Source organism: Chanos chanos, chromosome 6, assembly GCF_902362185.1.
Source record: "Chanos chanos chromosome 6, fChaCha1.1, whole genome shotgun sequence".
NCBI lineage: Eukaryota > Metazoa > Chordata > Actinopteri > Gonorynchiformes > Chanidae > Chanos > Chanos chanos.
This window is the reverse complement of record NC_044500.1, coordinates 13,056,309-13,082,421: the sequence shown is the minus strand read 5'-3', so window position 1 is coordinate 13,082,421 and position 26,113 is coordinate 13,056,309. Positions and strand designations below refer to the sequence as shown.

At 43.1% G+C, this 26,113-nt stretch overlaps 1 protein-coding gene across 5 annotated transcripts in view; it reads left to right on the top strand.

Moving 5' to 3' along the window:
• cux1b (cut-like homeobox 1b) overlaps positions 1-24,283 on the top strand; it is a 115,362-nt gene extending 91,079 nt beyond the window's left edge. For all 5 annotated transcript variants that reach the window (XM_030776496.1, XM_030776498.1, XM_030776495.1 and 2 more), the window contains 9 exons: positions 19,877-20,013; positions 20,263-20,329; positions 20,519-20,631; positions 20,923-21,039; positions 21,512-21,595; positions 21,906-21,962; positions 22,373-22,453; positions 22,672-22,736; positions 23,049-24,283. In XM_030776496.1, coding sequence (XP_030632356.1) covers positions 19,877-20,013; positions 20,263-20,329; positions 20,519-20,631; positions 20,923-21,039; positions 21,512-21,595; positions 21,906-21,962; positions 22,373-22,453; positions 22,672-22,736; positions 23,049-23,109 — 782 coding nt within the window. In that variant the 3' untranslated portion in view covers positions 23,110-24,283. The remainder of the gene's footprint in view (positions 1-19,876; positions 20,014-20,262; positions 20,330-20,518; positions 20,632-20,922; positions 21,040-21,511; positions 21,596-21,905; positions 21,963-22,372; positions 22,454-22,671; positions 22,737-23,048) is intronic.
• The last annotated feature ends 1,830 nt before the right edge of the window (positions 24,284-26,113 follow it).

Sequence of the window (26,113 nt, the reverse complement as noted above, 5' to 3'; positions counted from 1 at the left end):
GGACTATAAAGTGGAGCCTGGAGAGATACAGACATCTCCGCTCACTGAGCTTAAGTGAAGGGGGGGGTGGGGGCAATCCAGATTGGGTAGAAATAATAAGTACTTTACATTATGTTGTCAAAACAATGAGGAAGGAGAGAGGAAATATGACAAATAAATTGCATGTGAGATAAATTGCATGTGATTTGTTTGTGAGGCGCGGTGAGGCGCCGGCTGCATCCAGATCGTACGGATGGACGGATCGTACGGACAGACAGATCGTACGGACAGACAGATAAATGGAAGCCAAGGATGTTGACGTTTCACTTGAGCTTCACTGCTCATTTTTCACATTCTCAGCTCATAGTGCAGAGGAGAAGGAGAAGAAGGGAGCAGGGTGCATGGGTGATGGTTCCAGATGTAAATCCTGCCCTACACACACACACACACACACACACACACACACACACACACACACACAGAGAGACCTGCTGGGTTCTGTTTGCTCTGACAGTATGCCCTGCTGGCATGCGTGGGTCTGTGCCACTATGTCACAGGACAACCCGTCATCCCAATGCCCATCTCTGCCCCTAGTGCCACGCCGCCAGTGCCACATGTCACCATCCAGCACACTGTGCCAGGGCCAGATGAAAAGTGACTGGCTCTCTCTCTCTCTCTCTCTCTCTCTCTCTCTCGTTCTCTCTCTTGCTCTCTCTTTCTCTCCATCCCTCTCTCTTTTTCTCTCTCTGAGTCACATACACACATTCCAGCTCTCATACCACAGCCCCCCCCCCCTATTCTTTTCACTTGCCCTCTCTCTCTCTCTCTCTCTCTCTCTCTCTCTCTCTCGCTCTCTCTCTCGCTCTCTCTCTTTCTCTCCCCCCCGTCCTCCGGCGTGGCAGGAAGCTAATCAATAGTGACGGCTTCCCATGACTGCTCACTTGTGGCCCGCTGCAGAGCAGGACCGCCAAGAGGGAGAGAGAGAGAAATTGAAAGACAGAGAGAACAGAGAAGCGCGAGAGAGAGAGAGAGAAAAAAAAAAGGCGGAAAGAGAACGAGGGAGGGAGCGCGAGCGCAGAGAAACTGACGGATGACGGAAAGAACATCGGACAGTTTTCCGCTTTGATTTTCTGTTTCAAATGTAGAGAGATGATATAAGCACATGCGCAAGGATGTGAGTTCATTTTATATGGAGTCGATCACCGAACCATTAATCAATGTTCTTTCCCCCTACAACCAAGAACACATGGAGAGATGTTTTTAAAAAAAAAAAAAAAAGCCAGACAACAATTAGTGGCTGCAGGGAAAGCCTTGTGAGAAATGCCATACGGGTCAGACTGAAATGTTAGGCCATCGTGTCTTGTGGCGTTTGCCACAGGGATGGGCTTGACCTAAAGTGGTGAGGCAGAGAGTAAGGGTTTGGTTTGGCCTTTCAGACAGACAGACAGACAGACAGACAGGCAAACCACATGCCTCCCTGTGTGTTTGTCTTACATGTGTTAACAGTTCAAGGCCAACAGCTGTCCACTGCTTCATACACAGCCCTGGTCTACAGAGACACTAATTACAGACTGAGAGATACTGAACTTGAGTTTTCAGCCTTCAGTGCTGCGGTTCTTTTCCACTATATGTGTATATCTGTCCCTCACTCCCAGCCTGGCTATTTTTAGAGCTCATTGTGAATCTTACGGTCTTCACACATAATGTATGTTTGCCGTGGAACACACACATCTCCAGTACCAGTGTTACTGTTCCTTTTTCAGGTCGTCACCCACCTCTCTGTCTCTCTCTCTCTCTCTCTCTCTCTCTCTCTCTCTCCCTTATGTGTGTGTGTTGTCTCAGTAGGTCAAACACTGACACATCCTGTCTCTCTCTCTCTCTCTCCCTCCCCTTTATGTGCATGTTTTCTCATTAGGATAAACACTGACAAATCCCCTCTCTCTCTCTCTCTCTCTCTCTTTTTCCAGAGGGCACCCCAAAGACATCAGCCAGCTGCAGTCCTGCCCCAGAGTCTCCACTCAGCTCGGCCGAGGAGTCTGTCAAGAGCCTGGGGGACCCGTTGGCCCTGCAGGTATCAGGGACGGAGCAGCCTCCCTCCAGTGAACCCTCGGAGAGCTCCCAACCCAGCACGCCCCTCCCCCTGCCCCTTCCCCTCCCTGGCCAAGGCGCCTCTGGACTGAGCATTCAGGAGATGGTGGCCATGTCTCCGGAGCTGGACACCTACGCTATCACCAAGAAGGTCAAGGAGGTGTTGACTGACAACAACCTCGGTGAGTTGGGACATGTCAGGCTGCCTCGACACATGTAGAGACCAGGGGTGATTCACTTTGTCTTTGTTCTGTTGTTCATCTTCCCCCCCCCCCCTCTGTAGCCTCTCTGCCTGTCTCTCTGCCTGTCTCTCTGCCTGTCTCTCTGCCTGTCTCTCAAGCATTTTTCTCCTCATTTCACATTCTTTCATTTACTTGCTCTGCTACCGCCCTTCTCTGTTTCTCTCTCCCCCTCTCTCTCTCTTTCTCTCTCTCGCTCTCTCTGTGTCTCTCTCTCGCTCCCCCTGTCTCTCTCTCTCCCTCTTTCTCTTTCTCTCTCCATCTCTCTCTCTTTCCTTCTCTCGCTCTCTGTCTCTCTCTCTCTCTTTCTCTCTGTGTCTCTCTCCCTCTCCCTCTCTCTCTTTCTCTCTCCATCTCTCTCTCTTTCCCTCTCTCGCTCTTTCTCAGTCTCTCTTTCTCTCTCTCTCTCGCTCTCTCTCTTTCTCTCTATGTCTCTAGTGGTGCTGGGTATGAGAATATGATAGATGTGCCTATTTTCATAGGGTTCAGAAAGCCAAAACCCTCATGATAATGTGTGCGTGTGTGTGTGTCTGTATGACAGTTGTTAGGGGTAGGAAACCTAATTATCATCTCTCTCACTCACAGTTTACCGTATACACACAGTCCCAGCCTTGTCAAGTGTAGCTTTTTTCCTTTCCTCATATCATTTGTGAAGGCACTGATACGACAGAAATGGATATGTGAAAATAATGACTGAATCCTCACGTGTGTGTGGTGTGGGAGAAAGCAGGAGAAAACCTTTTCATATTGCTAACTAATTAAACAAGTAATAAAAAGGCCCCTTCTGTATTATTGCCTTATCTATACGCAGAAACAGGCCAAATACACATATGCACACACTCGAACTTCGAGACACGGACGCCTTTTGTGTGTTTGATCGGTTCAGTTGATTCAGCTTTGACAGATTCTAGTGTTCTGGTCTCAGGTTCTGCTCTGTTGCTTCAGCTGGGTTCGGTTTCAGTCTCCCTAGCCCACTGAATCCCACACCGCAGTAAAACCTACACACACGTCTTCAGCTGTGTTCGGTTTCTGTCTCCCTAACCCACTGAATCCCACACCACAGTAACACCTACACACACACACACACGTCTCAGTGCACTAAGCTCTCTGAGGAAAATGAATGGGAAAGAGCATGTTCAGATCTGCAAAATGAAAGGCTGTTATTGTTTGTTTGTAACTGTCTGTGCAGTACGGATATGACCTTAACTTTGCCGATTAAACGAAATGACCTTAACTTTTCCGATGACACCAAGGAGTTCACTTTTCCAATTAAACGAACGAGTTCACTTTTCCATTGACTGAATGAAGTCATTAAGTATGAAGTTATGTCTTCAGATGAATTATTTGTGTGAAGCATATAGCTTTTCAAAATAGAGGGGAAAGTAACCAGACAGGCTGATGCGTGAATCTTTTGGAACTGAGTATTTACATTACTGTAAGAGAGAAGAAAAAAAAAAAAAGCATTTTCTTTTTCCATCCGAATTTGTGCGTCAAAGCTATCAGCTTTTTTTTTTTTTTTTGTCATACCAAGAAGCAGACATGTCTTTTTCAAAAGCTTATTCATGACTAAAGCAAGCTTTGCAATTCGTAAACATGTTTTTAAGAGCGGCGCGCTCCGTCAATTAGCAGACAGAGAGTGAGGGGGAAAAAAATTACGGGAAAAATGCCACAGTACAAATAGACCGATCGAGCAGTTACGATGTGTTATCGTGAGAGTGAGAGATTAATGTACTGGAATGACCAACAGGGCTGAAAATCATTTATAATAAAAATAGCGAGAGTAAACAGTTAAAGGCGATACAGAACGCAGAACGGCTATGAGTAAACTTGGCTGGTTTTAGCGTGCTAACCGTCGCTCCCGTGTGTGCGTGTGTTTGCACTTTCAGGTCAGCGCTTGTTCGGAGAGACGATCTTGGGCCTGACTCAGGGTTCGGTGTCGGATCTGCTGGCCCGGCCCAAGCCTTGGCACAAGCTGAGCCTGAAGGGCAGAGAACCGTTCGTCCGCATGCAACTGTGGCTCAGCGACCCCCGCAACGTGGAGAAACTCATGGACATGAAACGCATGGAGAAGAAAGGTGGGTGTGTGCGTGCGTACGTGCGTGTGTCAGAGAGTCTACACAGATTATTTTTTCATGGCATCGGTATAGCACGGCAGGGAAAAAAAGCTATTGTGTAAATATGTGCTGAATTTTTTTTTTTTTTTTTCCCTCCCGCCCGAAAACGATCCATAAAAGCATGTCATCAGTGTATAGCAGCGCGCACAAAACAGACACCTGCAGACTCTGCTCCCCGTAAGACTGGTCTCACACAGTCTTATGGCCAAAACCTCTCAGACTCTACTGCTGTTCAGGGTTCGGCATTTTTCCCGTATGTTTTCTGGTCAACCCTCTATAATCGTAAATTAACAAGATTGTATAATACTCAGACTTGGCCTTTTTCCTTCAGTCACTCAAATGCACAAGAGCAACAGTCCATGACCGTTTGTCTTCTCTTTCCCATTCTTTCATGTACACACTCTCTCTCTCTCTCTCTCTCTCTCTCTCTCTCTCCTCCCCCTTCCCTCGCTCATGGAAAAGCTGTCGCCCCTGATCAGCTAGCTCGATGTCACTTCCTTCATAAGATGTGACAGGCTCTGGCCTCGCTGGGCCCTGCTTATTCAAAGTCCAATGCGTTCATCGTCATCATCGTCATCATTATCGTCTCTGTTTTTCTCTCTCTCTCTCTCTCCCTCTCTCCCTCTCTCTCCCTCTCTCTCTCTCTCTCTCTCTCTCTCTCTCTCTTCTCTCTCTCACCCAAGCAAAGCTAAGTGAACATTCTTGGAGTGATTAGGCCTGTTTAGCGCTTCTCTCAGGCTAGGAATGACATTACTGCTCCTTTCCTCTTGTGCAGCCAGTCTGCACCCTGCTCATTAACGTCCTCACAGAGAGAGAGAGAAGGAGAGAAATCTCTCTCACACTGCTGATTAGTGTGTGCCTCTCATACTTGTGCAGGCTCTGAACTTCTCCCACTGAGTGTGCGTGTGTGTGTGTGTGTGTGTGTGTGTGTGAGTGTGTGTTTGTGCGTGTGTTTGGGGTGCAGGGCACAGTCATAAACCTCCTCCAGGCAGGCAGGCTGAGAACAGGCTGATAGTCAGGCCAAAGACTCAAATGTGCCACCAAGCGCTCCAGAGCCACTGCAGTAAATACATGACCTCCCTCCTCACACAGGCCTGTGGTGCACCCAAAGGATGGAGAGGGAGAGGGAGGGAGGGGGTCCACACAGCCAACCAGGGCTTCGTTAAATAGCCTAATAACAGTACAGTGGGCCTGACCTAGCCTGAGGTCTCAACCCGGACCCTGAGACCAGGCATTTGACCTCGGTGTAGCCAGGCTGAGAGGGCAATGTGTTTCAGTAGGGGCTCCAGGACCCTGCCTGCACAAGCCCATGGATCTGACGACAGCTGTGACACCCAGCTCTCTGTTGTCCTGCTGTGCTGTGCATGGGAGTTAAATACATGCTCCACTGGATGATCATGCATGTTCGCGTGATGTTTTTTTTTTTTTAAGACCACGTTTTATGGTTTTGGAAGGGGGTTATCCGGGGACAGGTGTCTGACATAAAATGTCTCCCTGAGAAAGTATACTGAATATTTGACGGTCACATAAGTTTAAAAAAGAAGAAAAAGAACCATTGATTTTTTTTTTTTTAATTCATCTACAAATAAATACTGAGGTGAAGCAGTACCACATGTTTGGTATCCAACATTAGAGCATTAATCAGTGTAGTATGATGCCATCACAATGAGTCATTTTCTCTCAGAAACGTGGCTTTCTTTGGCTGTTCTCGGCGGTCACGAATAGGAACGTTTTTTTTCTTTCCAAACGTCGTTTAGAGCTATAAATACAGAACACGTAGCTCCGAATGTTGCCACAGGTGAACAGTAATCACAATATATGACTTAATATGGGGTCCTGTGTTTGGGAGTGCGGCCGGGGTGGATAGCTTACCATGCAATGCTTCAGTGAGGCAACACTGCCACCTAGTGGTCGTTCTCTTATGTCATTGTTCCATTGTCGGCTCTGTATGGCCCGTGCTTATTTTCTCTCCTAGGGTAGATCATTAAATGTGTGTGTTTTAAATCTAAACCGCGCTGCTTCCTCTCTCCTCAGCGTACATGAAGAGACGTCACAGCTCTCTGAGTGACACGCAGCCTGTGGACGGCGGTCTGGTGGGGGCAGACTTTGGCCAGGGGAGCAGTCCTCAGCACCATCACCAGCAGCAGCTGAAAAAGCCCAGAGTGGTCCTGGCCCCAGAGGAGAAGGAAGCTCTGAAACGGGCCTACCAGCAGAAGCCCTACCCCTCTCCCAAAACCATAGAGGAACTGGCCAGCCAACTCAACCTCAAAACCAGCACAGTTATCAACTGGTTCCACAACTACAGGTCAGCCAACCTCGCTTATATGTCACAGGCATTTAGCTTAGAGTTGACCAAGATGTGATTTTTTTTTTTTTTTTCTTTTAAATATGAGGACAATTTGACCAATAGACTAAGACGTTTCAAGAACATATGGACACTTTGAAACCTGCAGATGTTCAGTCACTCGCTTGCAATTAAATGTTCCGTGCTCCTCTCTCTCTCTCTCTCTCCAGGTCCCGTATCCGTAGGGAGCTGTTCATTGAGGAGATCCAGGCGGCTGGGGCGGGGGCATCGGGAGAAGGGGGCTCGCCCTCGGTGCGCGTGGGCAAAGCCAGCGAAGGAGACAGCTGCGACGGCACTGAATCCGACGGCGCGGCCGAGGGGCGGCGTAGCATACCGGCCGAGGACAGGCCCGCCGGCGCGGAGGACAGGAACGCGGGAACCGCGTCGTGCGTCTCCCCGACCCTGCAAGAACCCACTACCTCAGCCACGCAGGGCGCAGGGACCGGCGGGAACCAGACGGGCGACCAGGGCGGCCCCTCCGGCCTCGCCCTGTTCGCTTTCTCCGATACGGCGCCCTCCGCTTCCACCGCAGCGAGCGCCGCCGCCCGCAACCCCAAGGACAGCAGCCTGAGAAAGAAGAAAGCGGCCAACCTCAATAACATTATCCACCGGCTGGAGAAGGCCGCCAGTAAAGAGGAGCCATCAGAATGGGAGTTTTGAACCTCCAACTCCCCCCCCCCCCCCCATTAGCCTCTCCTGCTGAGACCCTGCCCGTTTCACACACACACGCATACACACACACACACACACACCGATACCCAGGCGCACACACGTACCTAACCCTTGCCCTGTAGCCCCCAGAGGGAGAGGGTTCACCTCGGAGGGCATAGCCAAAGCCAAACGTGGCCATCTTCGAGACTGACTCTTTTTTTTGTCTGAGCGAAGAAAAATACTTATAAAAAAAAATAAAAAGGTGTGTGGAAGATGAGGGGTGAGGAGGGCAAAGAAGAAGAGTAAGAATAATGAACTTTGAGACGAGAAAAAGGACCTGGACGAAGATTGTTCAGGGAACTTACTGAGATAAAGCACTTAACCGTCCTGCAGGCCACAGGGCCCCAGACAAAACAACACCAGCCAATGGTGCGACTTTACTCCGGAGACTCCGATTAAAACCAGAGCATTAAGCAGACAGCACTGAGGACAGACGCCTGTCTGGTTATTTTTAAGTTAGGGCTTTTTTTTTTTTTTTTCCTTCGGAACATCTTTTAGCGGAGAAGCTAAACCGTCACCTCTAAGTGTCCACGGACTGTGGCCTCTCCTTAAGAAATTTAAATATTCACACTGTCATTCAGCTGATTAACTGTTACACTTTTCATTTTTGCCTTTTTTTTTTTAATCTGTGCGTACTTTTTTTGTTTTTTTTTTTATCAAGGGCATCTTTTTTTTTTTTTTCCTTTCGCTCTCTTCTGTTTCACCTTTTTTGTTTTTGGCTGGAAAAAAAAAAAAAGGATTGGAACCAAGAGAAGATGAGAACAAAACCAAGCCAAGCGTTTGTTACTTTAGTTACTGAAGGAGGGAAAAGATGGACTTGAACCTCCGAGCATTACCCATTCTCCCATCCCACCCGCCATTTAATGGCCAAGGATCTCCGACTCAGCACGCTCTACCAGGAAGCATCACTCTCTCTCTCTCTCTCTCTTTTTTTTTTTTTTTTTTTTAAATTCCTTTGAAGAAGAACAAGTTTTTATAGCAATTCGGTTGCCACTAAGAGATTGCACAGTCTGTTGACTCTAAAAAAAAAAAAAAAAGAAGAAGAAGAAAAAAAAAAAAAAACAAAACAAAACAAACAAACACAAGTTTGAGAATTTTTAGGAGAAGAAAGTAACACAAGGAAAAAAAAAAAAAAAAAAGTTAGTGTTTTGGAAAGGAAAAATCACTTTAATTCACATAGTTTTTAACTTAAAAAAAACAAACAAGAAACTCGATGCAAGGAAACGAAAAAGGAACAAAAAAAAAAGAAAAAAAAAGAAAAATGTTGTTGTAGCTGACGTAGTGATATTTCGTCAAGTAGAGCTCTTGTAGTGCACATCGACTTCACAGCTTTAACAGACCAGCTGGGTCCACACCGCTTTAGTCCAGAGCGGACATTTCAAAACACAGAAGTCTTTTCTAGATCCCATTCAGGAGAAAAAAAAGACAAGGAGGGGGGAGGGTGGGGGGGACAAAACAAAAAATGGCCCGAACAACTCATGAAGAGATATGAAACATAAGTCGTTTGAAGGACAACAAAAAGTCTGCTTTAAAAAAAAAAAAAAACGAAAGAAAGAAAGAAAGAAACTCTAAATGAGAAAGATCACGTTGGCACCGCTTTTATGGTGGGTTTGCGAAGTATTGCATTCTGGGAGCTGTAGTTCCATTAACAGTAGATGTCTCTGGTACTGTGTGAGGCAGGACAAAGGAAAAAAAAAAAACAAAGGTTGAAGAGAAGTTTGTGATCGGTTTTTTTTTTTGTTTGTTTGTTTTTCGATGTGTGTGTGTGTCGGGGGGGGGGGGGGGGGGGGGGGGGAGGGGGGTTTCTATGTGGTCACCAAGAGATGCACAGCTCACTTTAAAAAAAGAAAAAAGAAAAAAAAAGGATTTAAAAAAACATACACTCCAAGATTCAGGCATCCTCATTAGTACTGTGGGAGGGTCATGCTTTGGGTGCCAGAGGTGTCCACTGTGTTTCTGTATATGTGTGTATTATAACAAAAACTCTCTCTCTCCCCTCTCAGCCCCCCCGCCCCCCCCCCCCCCCCCCCCTTTTTTGCATTATCTTAATCACACATGTACTGAGAGAGAGAGAGGAGAAACCTGTCGCATGGAACTCCTCCTTCACCAAATAGTCATCGATGCACTCCCTAATCTCCTCTCTCTCAGCCTCCGCTTTTAAATCGTGACATATCTCTGTAAAGGGTATCTTATGATTGGACAGAGTCAAACGCTTAAGACAAAACTGCTTCACAACTGTAGTTTTGACTGACTTTACTATTTTAATTTAAGTTTTATTGTTACTGAGTACCTGTTACATATTCATTGTGTCTAGACAGCCTGAGCACAGATGAAATAGAGTTTGCTGATACCAAAGTATTCTTCTGAGAACTCTTGGTGAAATTCATAATTCTTCCCTTCACTTTATGTTCCCCAGCCAATTTTTTTTTTCCACAAATTTTCTGCCTACAGGGGATAAAGTGAAACGAGATTTGTTTGTTTGATCATTTTTCGGTGAATTATAATCACACATATTTCAGTTATTATAAACATATCTTCTCCAGGTTGCCCTTTACAGATATATGCAGAAAATACTTGTTGGTTTTTTGTTTGTTGTTCGATTGTTTGTTTGTTTTTCCTTGTGGCTCTCAACTTGAACACTGCTGTTGTTTCGGACAGTGGTGCTCCCCAAAATCTGGTAAAACTCATGTTACCCTGCCTGAACCCTTTTCACACAAGCTCTCTCAGTGCCTGCCTGCCCACTGCCTCACCTCTGTGTGTGTGTGTGTGTGTGCGCGCGTGTGTGCGTGTGTGTGCGCGTGTGTGTGTGTTCGCGCAAGAGAGAAGTGTTTTTTATGACTCTGTGTGGGATTATTTGTACATACTTGCACACACACGGAGTGCAGAACTGCCACCTTCTCTCTTCTCATAAGCTGTTTTATCGATCATTATCATCGTTAGACTTCTAATGAAGTAGTGGATTTTATTATTGTTGTTATTATTGTTGTTATTATTATTTAGGTTCCTTTTATTGCCATATCCTGAAACAACACATAGAGTTAAGGATTTATTCTGCTTATTTATAGGTGCTGTTTTTTTTGTTGTTGTTTTTCATTTGATGTCTTATTTGGATTTATCTTTTTTTTTTTTTTTTTAATTGTGTATTGGATTATAAAATGGCAAGTTACATTTTTTTTTAGACTGATAGACTGCCGGCAGTATTGGGTTATATTTACAAGATGTAGTTCTCATACTTGTTTATTAATGAATTCTGAAGATTATTTTAACTCATTTATATCACTTTGAAAAATTTAAGTATGTCACACAAATGAACACAATGGCATTTATGATGAACTGTAAAGCTGCAAACTTCTTTTGTTCTTGAATCAATGATCTGATACTTTATCCTTTTTTTTTTTTTTTCCTCATAAGGACAAGAGTACGGAACATCTCATGGAAAGTCATTAATATCTTTTGTAGATTTCTCATTTAATCTTTCCATCCGTTTGCTTTTCTCTCTCCTCTCTTCTTTGAGAGAGCTTTTTTTTCTTCTTTTTGGCGTGTTTTGTACCTCTCAGGCCCTGTGTACACTGGCGTTGTGGACTTGCTGTTGAAAAAAAAGAAAAAAAAAAAGAAAAGTTGTAGTCCTGTTTTAGAGTTTTACAGGCCTATCAGGATGGTTGGGTCAAGGCAGAGTTTTAGCGCAGTGGTGTTGTTATCATCGGAGTCCGTTCAGTTTCAGACCGCCTCATCAAACCATAGACAGTCCCGAGGGCTGACTCATAGTTGCTCCGTGTTTCGGTTTCACCCGTTGACCTGTGTCGCTTTGTTACATATCTCTGTTCTAGCTAGACAACAAGGCGGAAAAAAGGGAGGGGGGGGGGGGGCGCTGATGGACATCTCAGTATCCATCATCTCAGTGGTCATACAGGCCTTATCCAATCAAATCCAGTTTTATTGCAGAGTAGCTTTTGGCAGGGCTACATGTTCATTCACTGGCGGTACCTTATGCCATTACTCAAGAGGGAGAATAAACAACCTGGTCTGTCCTTACAAGCACTTATAAGTAAAACTTTACAAAGCAGGATTTCGGAGCGCTGGGTTCAGTTTGCTAAGCACCGTCTAAATAGCCTAGCCCATGGTCTTATTGCACTTACAGGTATGGTTTGTCATGTGATCTGTTTTTGTCGAATTTGTCCTCTTGGCAAAAAAAAAAAGAGAGAGAGCTGTGATATTGGCACTGATGTGACTGAGCAGCCTTAATTTGTGATGAAAGCACAAACTTTGCAAAATTCTTTGGAAGATAAATTCATTTTCAACGCTATTTTGTCAGTCAAAACTATGTCCTTGTTATTTTTTTCTATAGGCATTTTCTCCTATAGGTATTAGTGGTTAAGTTTTCTTGTTGTGCTCTTTAGGGCGGAAGGCAGCCCTCTAAATGCCTTTACTTGTTTAAGCTGCGTCATTCACTGCCTCTGAGATTACACTACAATCCTGTCAAAAGCAGGTAAAAGCTACACCAGTAATGCCCAAGATAGCACTTAAATGCCCTCTGTTCTTTATCTCTCCCCGACAAGGATCTGAGATTTGTGGTCGACCCCATTCGGCTCTTGGGTATATTTGCCTTTTTAAACATTGAAACACCGTCAGCACAGGTTCTGTGGCTCACATCCCCCTTTTACTTACACAGAGAAGGACACTATGGCTTACCATCGTATCAGCGCTAAAGTCATGTGATTTAATTTGGCCAATCATAGGTGCAGGACCACCTCAAAGTCCTAATGAGTCAAAGATTTGAAGGGATTCAGACAACATATATGTGCACACGCATTCTCAAAACCAATACCCATCCCTTTGAATTCGTTGCCTTCTGCTTCTAAACCTTACAACAACAAAAAAAAAAACAAGGAGTTCAGAGTCCTCATTCCTGTTGGAGTCATAATTCATACACGAATAGTGTTCAGAAAAGCACAATTAACTGAGATTCTGTTTTAGTCATAATGGTGAGCCACAGGGTTCTTTTAAACGTATGCTGTTTTCGACAAGACCAAAAGAGCGCTGAGGTCCTCTCGGCAATTTACGGATATTGGTTTTTATCGCTGCACTTGCATGGAGACATTGAACTAAGCACTTAAAGCAGTCTGGGAACAGGAATATTTGCCCACCAGATGATGTGAAGACATCTCAGTGCCTTGACAGCCAGCGTTGTCACCTTCAATAGACAAACGGCCCTTAAACCGATGCAGTAAAAGAACAATTCAGTCTGGATGAAGAGACATTAGAAATTTTTTTATAGCCACTCTAAGTTTCCTTTATTATCTAATGTTCGACATTACTCTACGTACAACGCCTTGTGATGGTGTTATTGGACATAATGCCTTTATTAAATAAGAAACAAGAGTGGTATGTCACCCAGCTCACACCCTGTTAAAAGCATTGTGGCAAAATAATGAACAGGCTTAACTTGTCAGCTTTGATATAACATCGACTGGGTTTTACTGCTTGGTTGTTGACGATTTGAGCTCCTCTCTAGAGGACGATGTGTCATTTCCCCTCTTCTTAATTGTCAGACCAGGAAAAAAAAATCGATCTTTTAAACGCTGACGTGAATGAACACGTAGCCTGCTGGAGTTTGCTCGACCACGTGGCCCCCGATTCCTCTCACTCAGTCTAGGTTCCAAGGGCTTGAACATCTTTTAAGATGTTTTAAGGTTCCATAAGTCTTCGGTATCTACTATAATCACAAACTTTGCAGTTGTAGCAGTTTTTTCATCTTTTAGTTTTATAGTTATTGTGCATTCAGCTAATGGTCACTGTTTTGCTTGTAAAGGTCATCAGGTGATATGAATTAGGAATCAAAAGCAGGCATGTTACTGGCCAGATGTTGATAGTCAAGCATATGTTATAAATTTCACAAAGAGTTATACGTTGCCTTTTTTTTTCCTTTTCTTTTTTGGACACTCGCGTTGAACAAGTCGCATAATGAGTGGAGCTGTGCAGAATGTCTGTTGTTACTTGTTTTATTGGTTTTTCTGGTTTATAATTTAGATTATGACCCAACCTCTTGATGAGAACTCAGAGCTGACTGTTCTTACTTGTGTTTTGCTGTTACCCACGATACTGACTGGTCAGTTCAAGGCTTATTTGTAATGTTCTCAGATGTACACGTTGTTTGAACACTGATTTGAAATACTGAACTAAAGGACTTGAATGGATTTCGTTTGAAAGATCAGGTGTAAGCTGAGGCTTGTGTTTGGATTGTCCTGCTCCTGTTTCACTCCTTAGAGATTCTAAACTTATGATTTGTCAAGCCACTGTGTTTTGAAGTGATCTTTTGTTTCTTTTTTTTCTTTTTCTTTTTTTTTTTTGGTCTGAACAAACAAATTAACAGTGATTTGAAACAAAAATTATGACAGAAACCAAATAATGTACTTAAACGGGTTACTGCGTGATTGTGAGCACCTTGGTTAGCTCTGTGAGATGTTTTTCTATTTGTTCATGCACACCCCCTCCTTCCCCCCCCCCCCTTTTGTCCATTGTACTCCATCCTTTTTCCCTCAGAATGCATCTATGCCATTTCCTTGAGATTAATCATTGTTCTCTCACCTAAATTACTGAAATTAGCCCTGGTGCAAAATCATTTGATGCCCAGAATCAATGTGATTTGGATGCACAAGTTTAGGAGCCCTTTTGTATTGCATTCCAAACATAGACAGAGAGAGAGCACTTCTCAACACACTTACATTTTCACGGCAGAGGCCCCTCCCATAATTTATCAGTGTCAAAAGAGCAAACGTCTGATCTAAAGTCTAAAGACTTGATATTTCCCCACACAAAACTAATAAGGAGAGAAATGGTAAATACTTGTATACGTAGTTGTGTTTTAATATCTGTTTGATGTTTGACTTCTTTGAGAGGGAGGGAATGGGTGTCTCTCTTTTACTGTTCTTTATATCAGCAGAAAAATTATTTTGGTTTTCAGGAAGAAGAGGCATTTCTGAGTATTTCTATGCTAACCACGCCAAGGTGGAAACTTTTGACTTCTTGTTTTTGGACTGCTTTGTCAGATCGCTAGTTTCTTGAGGAAGCACGCTTGACCGTGTGTACGCCCCAGCCTAATCTTGAAAATTGGTTTTTGCTGTCGAGAACGGGTCCGAAACTACTCTGGTCTAAAGGAGAATGGGGAAACTAAGGAAGTGATAGTCGTCTGCAGTCATAGACATGAAATAGCAACACTGGTTCACACTGGGGCGTTGTAGAACTGCGACCATGTGTTTTTGGGATCGTTCTTATTTCTCCAGCATCTCAAGGCCGCACCGTCTGAAAGTTTTGTCGTTACAATTACTATCACCGTGTCAGTGTCACCAGCGAAATCTTGGCAGGTCATTGTTTTTTCTTTTTGGGTGTTTTTGAGAGTTCAGGAAACTGTCACCCAGTTGTTTTTCTAAAGAGTTAAGTCGCGTATTCTATACACTGTCACACAAGGTTGTACAGAATTTTTTTTTTTTTTTTTTTCCAGCAAGACATATCCTATTAATTGTTGAGCTGTTAATCATTCTTAGTGGTTGTGTGTGTGTGTGTGTGTGTGTGTGTGTGTGTGTGTGTGTGTGTGTGTGTGTGTGTGTGTGTAGAGGGAGGGGAGAGATGCCTCATTTATCTGCAGTTGTGGTGAAAGTTTAGATGGCAACACTGGTCTCTCTATCAGGACAAAAATGAACCTCAGTTGTTTTGTAACGTGTTTTTTTTTGTTAGTAAGCGGATTCTTTTGGAAAGGACTTTTCCAAACTCTGATATGCACACACAGTAACGTGGCTCTTTGGTCTGGTGCCACTCATCGGATATTTTACACCTGGCACTTCAGTGAATCTCACCCTCTGACCTTTATGCATTACAGTGGAGGTTTGTTAGTACGCTTATATAGTTCCTGTCTCCCTCTTGTTTCGCTGTCTTAAAGAAGTTTGTATGAACGGCATGGTCAGTCGCTCTGGGTTAGACTCCAGATTTTTTCCAGTCACTGAACCAAGTACAGAACAGTGCAGGTTTCTTTTTGTTTGTTTGTTTTGTTTTTTGGGTTTTTTTTGGGGGGGTTCTCCTTTGATCACATTTCCTCTAGAGCAATGGCAATTAGTGAGAGGAGGGTTATCCTTCCTAGTTTTCATATCAGCAACCAGATCACCATCTCTCACACACTTCATCCTGATCAAGTCTCTACCAAAGAGACGCCAAGAACTCATTAAGCTGTGTTAACATATCCCCGACTACACGCGGTTTTACAGCTACAGCTCCTACACGGAGAAAAACGACACAGTCCAAAATGCTTTGCTGCTATGTGTGTCTCACATCCTGTATTTTAGCTGTTTGTATCTGAAGCAGGAAGATTCTACCCATGATGTAAGTGGCATTTTGTGTGTATCTGTCCTGGTTTTGTGTCTGAGGTTGCTATCCTGTCAGTGCATGGTGTCCTTTTGAGATAAAGTCCCCGCTTTTCTTGTTGACCCTTGCCCTATGTACTTTGGTTAACATAACCTGAGCTTTAGATCCAAAAGAAATCATTTAATCAAAACACAAAAAATCAGTTCGCCTGATTTCTGATTCTGTACATTCAAGCCCCTAAACCTGGTCTTAGACCTTTGTCGGAAGCTGTTGTATACAAGAGATTAACATTAGTCATTTGTAATTTAAAAATAGGGGTGGGGGGGGAATATATGTATAGAAAAAAAATATTCAAACTTCTACTCGCCAGTTTTGTGGCTCCTCAGATTTTATCACTTTACTACTGCCACCCTGTCAGATTTCTAACTTTTTTCTAGAGGAGGTGTTTTTTTCAGCGGATTGTTTCAGATAACGGGACACTACTTTATTAATGGGGGGAAAATGTAAAAAAAAAAAAAAAAAAAGAAGAAAGGGGGAGGGGGTTATTGGGCCACACCCACTCACAGCCTTAAAGTGCCAGAGGTCTCAGCCCTCACATTTTCATGGGAAATGTAGCTTCCTCGTCCATTATTGTGTGATTGCGTTCACTACTACTAACAGGTTAATACATGCACGCAGTCCAAGACTCATGATCACTTTTGAACCTATGTAAAATATCTGTAAGTAGATGTTTTAAAAAAAAAAAAAAAAAAAAAAGGACAAACAGGACAAAAAAAAAATCCACTCCTGCTGTATGGAATTTTTAAATATCTTCAACAGAGAAAAAGAGCACCTCGACAGGTTTCTTTTTTTTTTTTTGTGATTTGTGTAATGAAATAAAATGGAAGACAAATTCATGCCAAATAATGAAGTTAATTAGAAGGTTCCCTGGAACTTGGAAACCAATTTAGGTTATTGTCTGTTGGCGCCATTTTTATACAAGGGAGTGTATATATATATACACACACAGATATAATTGTTTGATTGGAGATCTCAGTTGTTCAAAATGTAGCTTCTTTTTTGGTGTGTGATATTTTTTTTCCTTTCTTTCTTTCCTTTCTTTCTTTTTGAAACTTAGACGATTTGATTTTGTTACCAAATTGGAACTTCACATTGAAGTTTTGTTAAGCCCACTGTTAAAGCAGAAAAAGACCCGGGAGTCTGACAGAGGCACTGAGTCGAGCATTCAGCGGTCAAGTCCCCATGTTGCGCTGTGGCTGCCTTTAGAATCGTCCACTCTGACATTTCCCATCCGACACCAAAAGACAGCTGAAAACTCAGTTTCCCATCCGACACCAAAAGACAGCTGAAAACTCAGCGGTAGAAAACCCAAGATGGCTTACAGGAGTCCAGGTCATGGGTTTCACCAAATGACTCCCATTTAGTCTTTTCGGATGAGTAGTTACTGAGGTAAAGGGAGAGGGAGTGTGGGCTGACTCGCACCGTGTGCCTGATGAGTTCCCTCAGAGGCGCCGAGTGGTTTAAGCTGCAGATTTGCATACTCTGCTAAGTATTAGCTGATTTTTTTTTGTGTGTGTGTGTGTTATTTAAACACAGCTGTGTTGTACAGGATTTGGGTTAACAACAGCTATCAAAACGTTTTTGGTTTTTTTTCTTTCATATTTCGTTTCTCCAAGTTTGTTTTAATAATGAGTGTCTCTTTCTGATATTATTGGGCCTTTTTTTTCCCACTTCTCGCTTGACACCACCTGAATAGACTGATTTAAGAAAAGAGACAGAAAAAAAAAAAAATCCAGTAACATATCATGCTCTTACATATAGCCCATTGTAGGTCTTGAGTAGAAGCCTCGAAATCCGTACGATCAGTTTCATGTTTTTGTTCTTGTTTTTGTTTTTGTTTTGAATTTTTGAACCTATCAGGTTGTCACTACACTGAGTTTTAACTTGATGATCGGTTCCTATCATTCTGTTTTGATTTTTTTTTTGTTGGGTTTTTTTTTTTCGGAAACGTCCTCACCCTCGGTTGCGCACCCATCCCGTTTACCCTGCGTGTGGTTCGCTATGCCGTAGCTCAAATCAGACTGCATGAGTATCTCTAATGGAAGGTGCTTTGACTTTCCTCACCTCAGTCCCTCAGTGGTTTTCAGGATCTCCTCATGCGTTGGGTTGTGACTTGTTTTTCTTTCTTTCCCTTATTTTCCCCCCTTTTGTGCGCGTGTGCGTGTGTGTGTGCGCGTGCGCACGCGTGCCTGCGTGCGTGTGTGTGTGTGTGTTTGTATGTGTGTATGTGTGTCACTTTGTTTGAAATCTTTTTCCTCTTTTTTTTTTTTTTTTTTTCTAACGTGTCATGTAGTCTGTACTCAGCACTGTAAGACAGTCCCTTATACCATATGGAGAAGCAATATCACTGTAAGAAATCTTCACAATGTATTATTATTGTTATTATTATTATGATTATTCTTATTCACTAGCACCCTAGGTGTGATAATTGAAGTAAATATCTTTTATACAAACACAAGTGTTGTGTCATGTGTTTTTCTTTCTTTGCGTTGGTCTCACAAGGCACTGGTGAAAATGATCAGGGTGAGTAGTGACCTAAAACTGAGTGTTTTTCATATATATATATATGAATGTGTAATATTTCTGGGGGGGGGGTGGGCAGGGGTATGAACATTGCTGTGTGGGTAGCATACAGCTGATTTAACACAGATGAAGAAAAACAGTCATTCTTCTTCGGCACTTGGTAACGTTTGACTGACAGTGGGTTTTACAGCTGGTCATGCTCCCAGACCCGCACAGATGTACTGAAGAATGTACAGTCTTATCATTTGGACATTTCACCAGTCCGTTTGGAGTGCCATCACTCCACAACCATACCATTTCTGTTTCTTTTTTCCCAAACCAAATACGATGTCTTATAAACTCATAGTGTGTCGGGTGTCATTCTTGAGGGTGGTAATTTCATCCATTTTCATAACAAATTAAATCCGCACACAGATGTCTTCAGCTCAAATTTGCCATCAAACACAAACACGGTAAACATGATAATTCGAGCGAGAAACACGGTGTATGTAGTGAGTTTGTGATATTTGATATGGTGTAACAGGAAGCCCGCGCTTGTGGTTGATATTGGAGCCGTGTTCTGTCAGTAATAAAATCATGAAGCATCATGGGCACTCTTTGGGGAGCACTGCAAACTGATGCAGACAGTGGAGAGAGTCCCCGTGGAGAGACACTTAACTGAGCGCTAAGCGCTAATGAGATCAACTCCATATGGTCCCTCAGCAGCTGTTTATGCTACACTCTCCAGCACAACTCCTCTGCCTGAGAGCCCTGTTTAACTACCGTATACACAGAGACCCTAGTGTGTGTGTGTGTGTGCGTGTGTGCCTGAGTCTGAGGAAATGCTCACTGACCTAGCCAATAAATGAAAAAAAAAAAAATCGAAAAAAAAAAAAAAATTAAGATTTTGACGTATGATATGTCCTTAATTTGACTCTCGTTTTAAATAATGAAACCTGTTCCATCCTAAGCCTTTTTCTCTTTTTAGTCAAATGTCATTGTGCCTAGAATATAACATACTGTAAACTACAGAAAGGTAAGATGAATCTTTCAGATCATATCGGGGGGTGGGGGGGAATATTGACTGACCTACTTATACATTTTCATAGGCATGTGAGGGTGGGTGGGGTTGTTTCTATGAAACTGAATCTTAAAATTCCTGTGTGTGTCAATGAAACAGCTGAAAAACATTCAGTGTTATATCTGCATGCATATTCAGTACATCATAGTTTGGTGTTACACTTATTAACAGACTGTCAGTTATAAATATGTAAATACAAAGTAATGAATTATGTGTACAGGAACTGGGAGACTTTGGGTGTTCTCTGTTTTCCATTGTTTTATATGCGCTGTTCTTTTATGGCTATATCTGTGTTCAGACTATGTGTTGAGAAGCGTGTTTACTCAGCACGTGTGTGTGTGTGTGTGTGTGTGTGTGTGTGTGTTTGTGTGTTTTCTTTGTTGCATTGTGTGCTGTATGTCACCAGCGCGCTACGCTGAGCTGCAGCTGGAGTTCTCTGCGGCAGTGAGAACCAGCGCCGAGCAGAAGGAACTCATCCTGAAACTGGAACACGACCTGAGCACCATCCAGACCATGTCCTCCCTGCCACGCCCTGATGCCGAGGTACCTCTCTCACGCCGCCAGTCATACGCGTCACCTAGCACACTAACTGTGATTCTCTCGAATTTAGCACCGTCGCAATATAAAAGTAAATTTTTTTTTTTTTAAATTTGCATTTAAAAAGTGAGTGTTGTGGATTGAAAAAAATGACTTTCGAATGAGCGAACTGGAAAATGATCGATTTATTTTTAGCAATTCATTTCGCACCAGTATTCATTCTCATTTTGTTGTCGGGTGTTTTTTTTTCTGTAGGGTTCTGAACTGACTAACCTCGACAGGATCCCTGAACCCATCAAAGAGGCCACCGCTCTTTTCACAGGTACGCAGTCTGACAACACAATGACAAACCCCTGCTTACTCAAAGACTATATGAGCTGTACTGAGACACATGCAGATGTCTGTGGACCATTTGGGTCTACATGGTAACTGTTACTATGTGTGTATACTTTGTCTATGGGACTGTTCTCTTGTGCTCACTGTCACTAATACTGATGGTGTGCGGACACAGGCATGGGAGGTGCACCACAGACAGAGTTACCCCAGGGTCAGATGGATTCTCTGCTCTCCATCATCTCCAGTCAGAGAGAAAGATTCCGCTCACGCAACCAGGAGCTGGAGGCAGTGAGTGCACACGCTGCAGTGAAGTCACACACACACACACACACACCATATGGAATGCGTGTTATTAAGAGAACCATAAGCTAAATGAAGATACGCCAGAAATGTGTGAAGAGTTTGCTAAAAACCAATATTATCTCACCAAAGCTCCATTCACTCACATTACTCCCAAACAAAAAATACATTACACCATAGCAGACATATTACCAATTTGTAATGAAAAAAAAGAAATTCAGTACATCTCTTTCTCTCTCTCTCTCTCTCTCTCTCTCTCTCTCTCTCTCTCTCTCTCAGGAGAGTCGTCAGATGCAGCAGACGATGCAGGCCCTGCAGACAGAGCTGGACAGTCTGAGAGCTGACAACATTAAGTTATATGAGAAGATCAAGTTCCTGCAGAGTTACCCAACCAAAGTGAGTACTGACCCGTACCGACAACATTTAATCATCACAGTCACTCCCATCTCTGACCGGTCCACCGACGGCCTGTTTCCTGATCTGGGTCCAGTGCTCTGGCCAGAAAGTGAAACTAACATCAGTCAGTTCAGTGTAATAGACTGGTTAGACATAACAGGCAGATGATTTTGACTTAAGTGGGGATTTTTTTCCCCCCATGACTACTGGATCAAAAGTAAGGTCAACGTGGATAAACTTATACTGTTGGTCAAACACTATGGATACCAGCAACTGTCCAGAGTTGGTTTGGAGCATTGAACTTGTTTTCCTAATATAGTAAAGACCTTTGAGTATTGAATTCCCTTTGATTAAATATTAAATTCACATTGGATCTGAATCAGTGAAATCAAGGCAGTGTGACCTGTGTGTGTGTGTGCGGTGTGTGTGTTGTGTGTGTGTGGTTTGTGTATGGTTGTGTGTGTGTGTACAGGCTGGAGGGACTGATGACACAGTGATGCGCTACTCCTCCCAGTACGAGGAAAGACTGGACCCCTTCGCCTCCTTTAGCAAGAGGGTGAGGGTTTCAGCACTTCTTCTCTTTTGCATTGTCACCCTGAAAATAGACCTGCAACAGACAAGTGTCTTTTTTTTTACATTTAACCTTAATTTTAACCTAACTGAAATAAAACAGGATATTTGCATAAATTTGCATTGGGTACTGAAGAAAAACAGATTCCGGTCAAAAATCAAAGTCTTTTAGACCAGTGTGATGTTCTTATAAGGACCTGAGACATGTGTATGTTGATGCGTGAGTTACATAGATGCTGCTGATATGACTTTAGTGCTGTTGTGTAATGCTCTGCTGAACTAATTCTTTTCCACAGGAGCGTCAGAGAAGATATTTGAGCCTCAGCCCATGGGACAAAGCTACTCTCAGCTTCGTGAGTCACGCACACACACACACACACGCACGCACACACACGCGCACACACACACACACACGCGCGCACACACACCCGCGCACACACATCCGCGCACACACACGCGCGCACACACATACACACATACACACACACTCACACACACACACACACACACACACACACACACACACACACACACACAAATCTAAATACGTACGGCTCATGAGGCAAACACACATGCTTTTGGTGTAATATGTTATAGTCACTCTTGAGCTGTTCCAGATTGACACACTGTCTTGTTTGTCAGCTGATACATACAGTAATAAAGACCCATAATAATGTCCTTTTTAGAGATCATGAAATTATGATGAGTTCCTGTCAATCACAAACATTTATTTGTTTGTTTATAATCTGTTTGCATTTTACAGGGACGTGTCATCTTGTCTAATAAAACAGCTAGAACCATTGCTTTCTTCTACACTCTCTTCCTCCATCTCCTGGTCTTTTTGGTATGTTATATAACCTTGACATCAGTCAATTTCATTTGACCGTCAATGTGCCAAGCTTGCTCATTGACCGTTTTCTCTCCCTCCCTCTCTTCCTCTCTCCCTCTCTCTCTCTCTCTCTCTCTCTCTTTCTCTCTTTCTCTCTCTCTCTCTCCTTCTCTCCCTCTCTCTCTGACTCTCTCTCTCTCTCCCTCTCTCTCTCTCACTCTCTCTCTCTTCAGGTCCTGTATAAAACCGCCTGGAGTGAGAGCATTGGCAGAGACTGTACAGCATACTGTGCTAAGAAGTGGGTGTATTACTGTTGTCTCTATTAATGGCAGAATTTTCTTTTTAATCTGACGGCGTGAAACTGCGTTATAATATTGCAGACCAGTCCCCCGAAAGGAAATCTCTAGCCAAATAAACTGTTATGAGCTGGTGTGAGTGAAGCAACAAAAATATATTGCACACATATTTTTATTACCGTGGACTGAAAGACAAGGAAGTCCCCCTGTGATTTTCTCATGTGTTCCACTCGTACACAATGTCTTGTCTTATTATCATTCGGATATTGCCGTTTTCCTCATTCTCATTTTACCTTCTTCCCTCCCTCCCTCAGGTACTCGGATCACCTGCACCGTTTCCATGAGAACGGGGACAATGGGGATATGTGGCAGTGATGTCACAGTGTCTGTGAGGGCAAGGACACACATAGAACCTATAGCTTTGTCCTTTCTTCAGCTTTCTGCAGTAACTCCTTTAGCTCACTAGAGGGTGATCTTGCTTTTGCTTTTAAACTATTGTAGCCATTCTCTGTAATGTATACAGTTAGACTTTAATGAGACATTTAATCTTTAAGTAATCAGAAAGTATCTATTGAAAGTTATACTGAATCAGTCTGTAGTGAGAGCCAGTTTAATTTAGCTCCTCTTTTTTCAGCCATACTCGGAAATGGCTGTTAATTATGAAAATGAATGATGGTAAATGGGATACTAAATAAAATTGGTAGTGTATTGGTATGCAGGTTCTGGATCCCAATTTTTCTGGTGACAGGGCATATAGGTACCTTATTTATCTGAGCGCTGTCTAACTCGGAGGTGGACTTCCTAAGCCAAACATTCAAATCTGTCACTTTATTCAGTGTTTGGTGTGTTGGGCATAAATTGAAAGATAACAGGCCGTGGGCTCGCGTGTTATTCACAAAACCGGAACCATCAAAGCGAAAACAGGCTGGCGGCGTTTAGGTGCAGTTTGCTTTGTCGCTAATGCTCACAAAACCCATGTACTGTTTCCTGGGATTGGAGGGGATTTTAGAAATTATTTTCCTGTCCGGTTCTCATCGTATCTCGCGTGATTGAAAGTCGATATAATTTTAATGCCGTTAACGTGTGGTTCTAAGTGGGTCACGGGATTGACATATTTAATCTGTCGCTCATACTTTCTTAATCGTGTATTTCGCTACCTGCTATTAAAATAATTTCTTTTTCGCAAGATTCAAGTTTCAGATTCAGATGTTGGTTTTCCTAGTGGAATTTCTGGACACAAAGTTACATGAGGCCCAGAGCCTAGAGAGGGGTCAACATGCCAAATCATCTCTACAGTTACTGTGTGAGAGATTTTCATTCACTGTAAGAGCTTAACGTGCACAGGCCACAGGCATGTGTTCACCTAAAGGATGCTGCAGAAATGAAAGTGGAAGAAATCATTTAACCCACTTTTAATCTGTTAGGATCTGATTATTAAGAGCTTAATCATGCTGTAAAATGTGTCATTTGCGCTGGAATGTCTGTTTTTCATAGCTAAAATGTATCTGTTACTGTAACTGTCTTGCATTCTTTTGCTTTTTTTGTTCCTTTTTTTTTTTTTCCTTCTGGGTCACAAATAAAACTGTTAAGGATCACCTGTGTGTTTGTTATTCAGTATTTGAGTATGTGATTAAGTTTGTTGAATTTGTAGAAATAATGTGTGGTATCACGTAAATTTCATTACTCCTTGCACTTTTGGAGAAGTGTCCGTGAGGACTGATTAATGGCAAATCATTATTAAAGCTGATCTTGGTTCAGTTGTGCCATGCAGCATTGTAATATTTAAGAGTTAAGCGTGAAACATTGTTTCCACATCAGTGCTTAAAAACGACCTTTAACCCAGAGATGCCATCGCGCTCTGACCTCCCAAGCCATACTAAACAGTTTTTAGCCTGAGTGTGTTCAGAGCTGGTTACTGGCAGTGTGTGTGTGTGTGTGTGTGTGTGTGTGTGTGGTGTGGATGTGTGGTGTGTGTGTGTGTGTGTGGTGGTGGGGTGTCGTTGGACAGACAGGAGCTCTTTGGACCAAGCTAAATAATTCATGTAGAATCTCCCTTTAATGAGCTCCGTCATCTTGTGCTTTTACACACTCATTAAAGAGTAAAGGAGCAGCCTGACCACTGCCCCCCCCCCCCCCCTCTCTCACACACCGCTTTCCATCCGCCACCCTTTTCCAGTTCCCACAGCCTGTGCAATTACACCCCACCACCTCTCTGTCATTTGTTAACATCCGTCAGAGAGACAAACGAGGTCTTAAGAGGCTAATGGGAGGAAGGCCTTTCTGTACTGTCTCAGAACAACAGTAGCCATGCTTTTAAATTAACACCATCAGGATTTCTCACTCCACTTTCTACATCACACAACTGCAAAGTACACTGGCTGCAAGCTTGACTGTGATATCTCACTTAATTCTGCTTGTATTGAGTGGTTTATGTTATGCTGGCCAGCAGAAAGGGTATTATTTTATGTATGTATCTGGTGAGAAGTCTTTTTTTTTTTTATTATCCTATTAAACTAAATGAATGGACTTAATCCATTGAGTCTGGTTTTGGCTGAACCCAGTAACTCTTTAGGAGTGTGTAACATTGGGTCTCCTATAGCTGCCAGCTCTCAAAGCTGCGTGTTTGTGTCACTTGTGAGTGATTGGAGCAGGTGGAAATCACCAGTAGCAGGGTTCACAGAGAGAGCTGACATGCCATTGAATAATCACTCAGCTACTGACCTACACTAAGGCTACTGATCTCAGCACACACATACCCACCCACCAGGCCAGCACCAACTGGGAAAGGATTATTTTCTCCTTTTATTCCTTCATTTATATATTTATTTATGTTAGATAAGTGTTTAAATTCATGCCACTCTCACGGGTTCCTCCTTTGACGAGACTTAGGGAGTGTTTATGAAAGCAGCGCTGATCATGTTAGAATGTCTTTATATGGAGGCACAGAAGGTTAGTAATGACAAACACCCATTAGAGGGAGCTCCTGGGATCACTTCACAGTGTGTCTTCTCTTTCATATAACCTTTGACTGACTTTCATTAGCCACCACTTTCTGTGCGAGATGCAAGATTAGAATGGGGCTTTGACAAGAACCTTACTTGGCGGGGTGAAATCCAGTTTAGTCTTTCACTGCATTCAAAAACAACGGTCGGGCATTGTACGTCGCCTGGTCCGCGGTCAGGTCTCCAAACGCCGACCTAAGAGGGCATTAAAAAAAAAAAAAACCCCAGCCAAACTTTAATCAGCGGGAGAAATAAGGGAGTAATCTTCTAATCTTACAGTAATCTTATATCAGAAGGATGTAGTGGACTAACGGTTTGAGGGCTGACCCAGTAAGTGAAGGACTGAGAGTCTAAATCCCAACCTTTGAGGCTCTTTG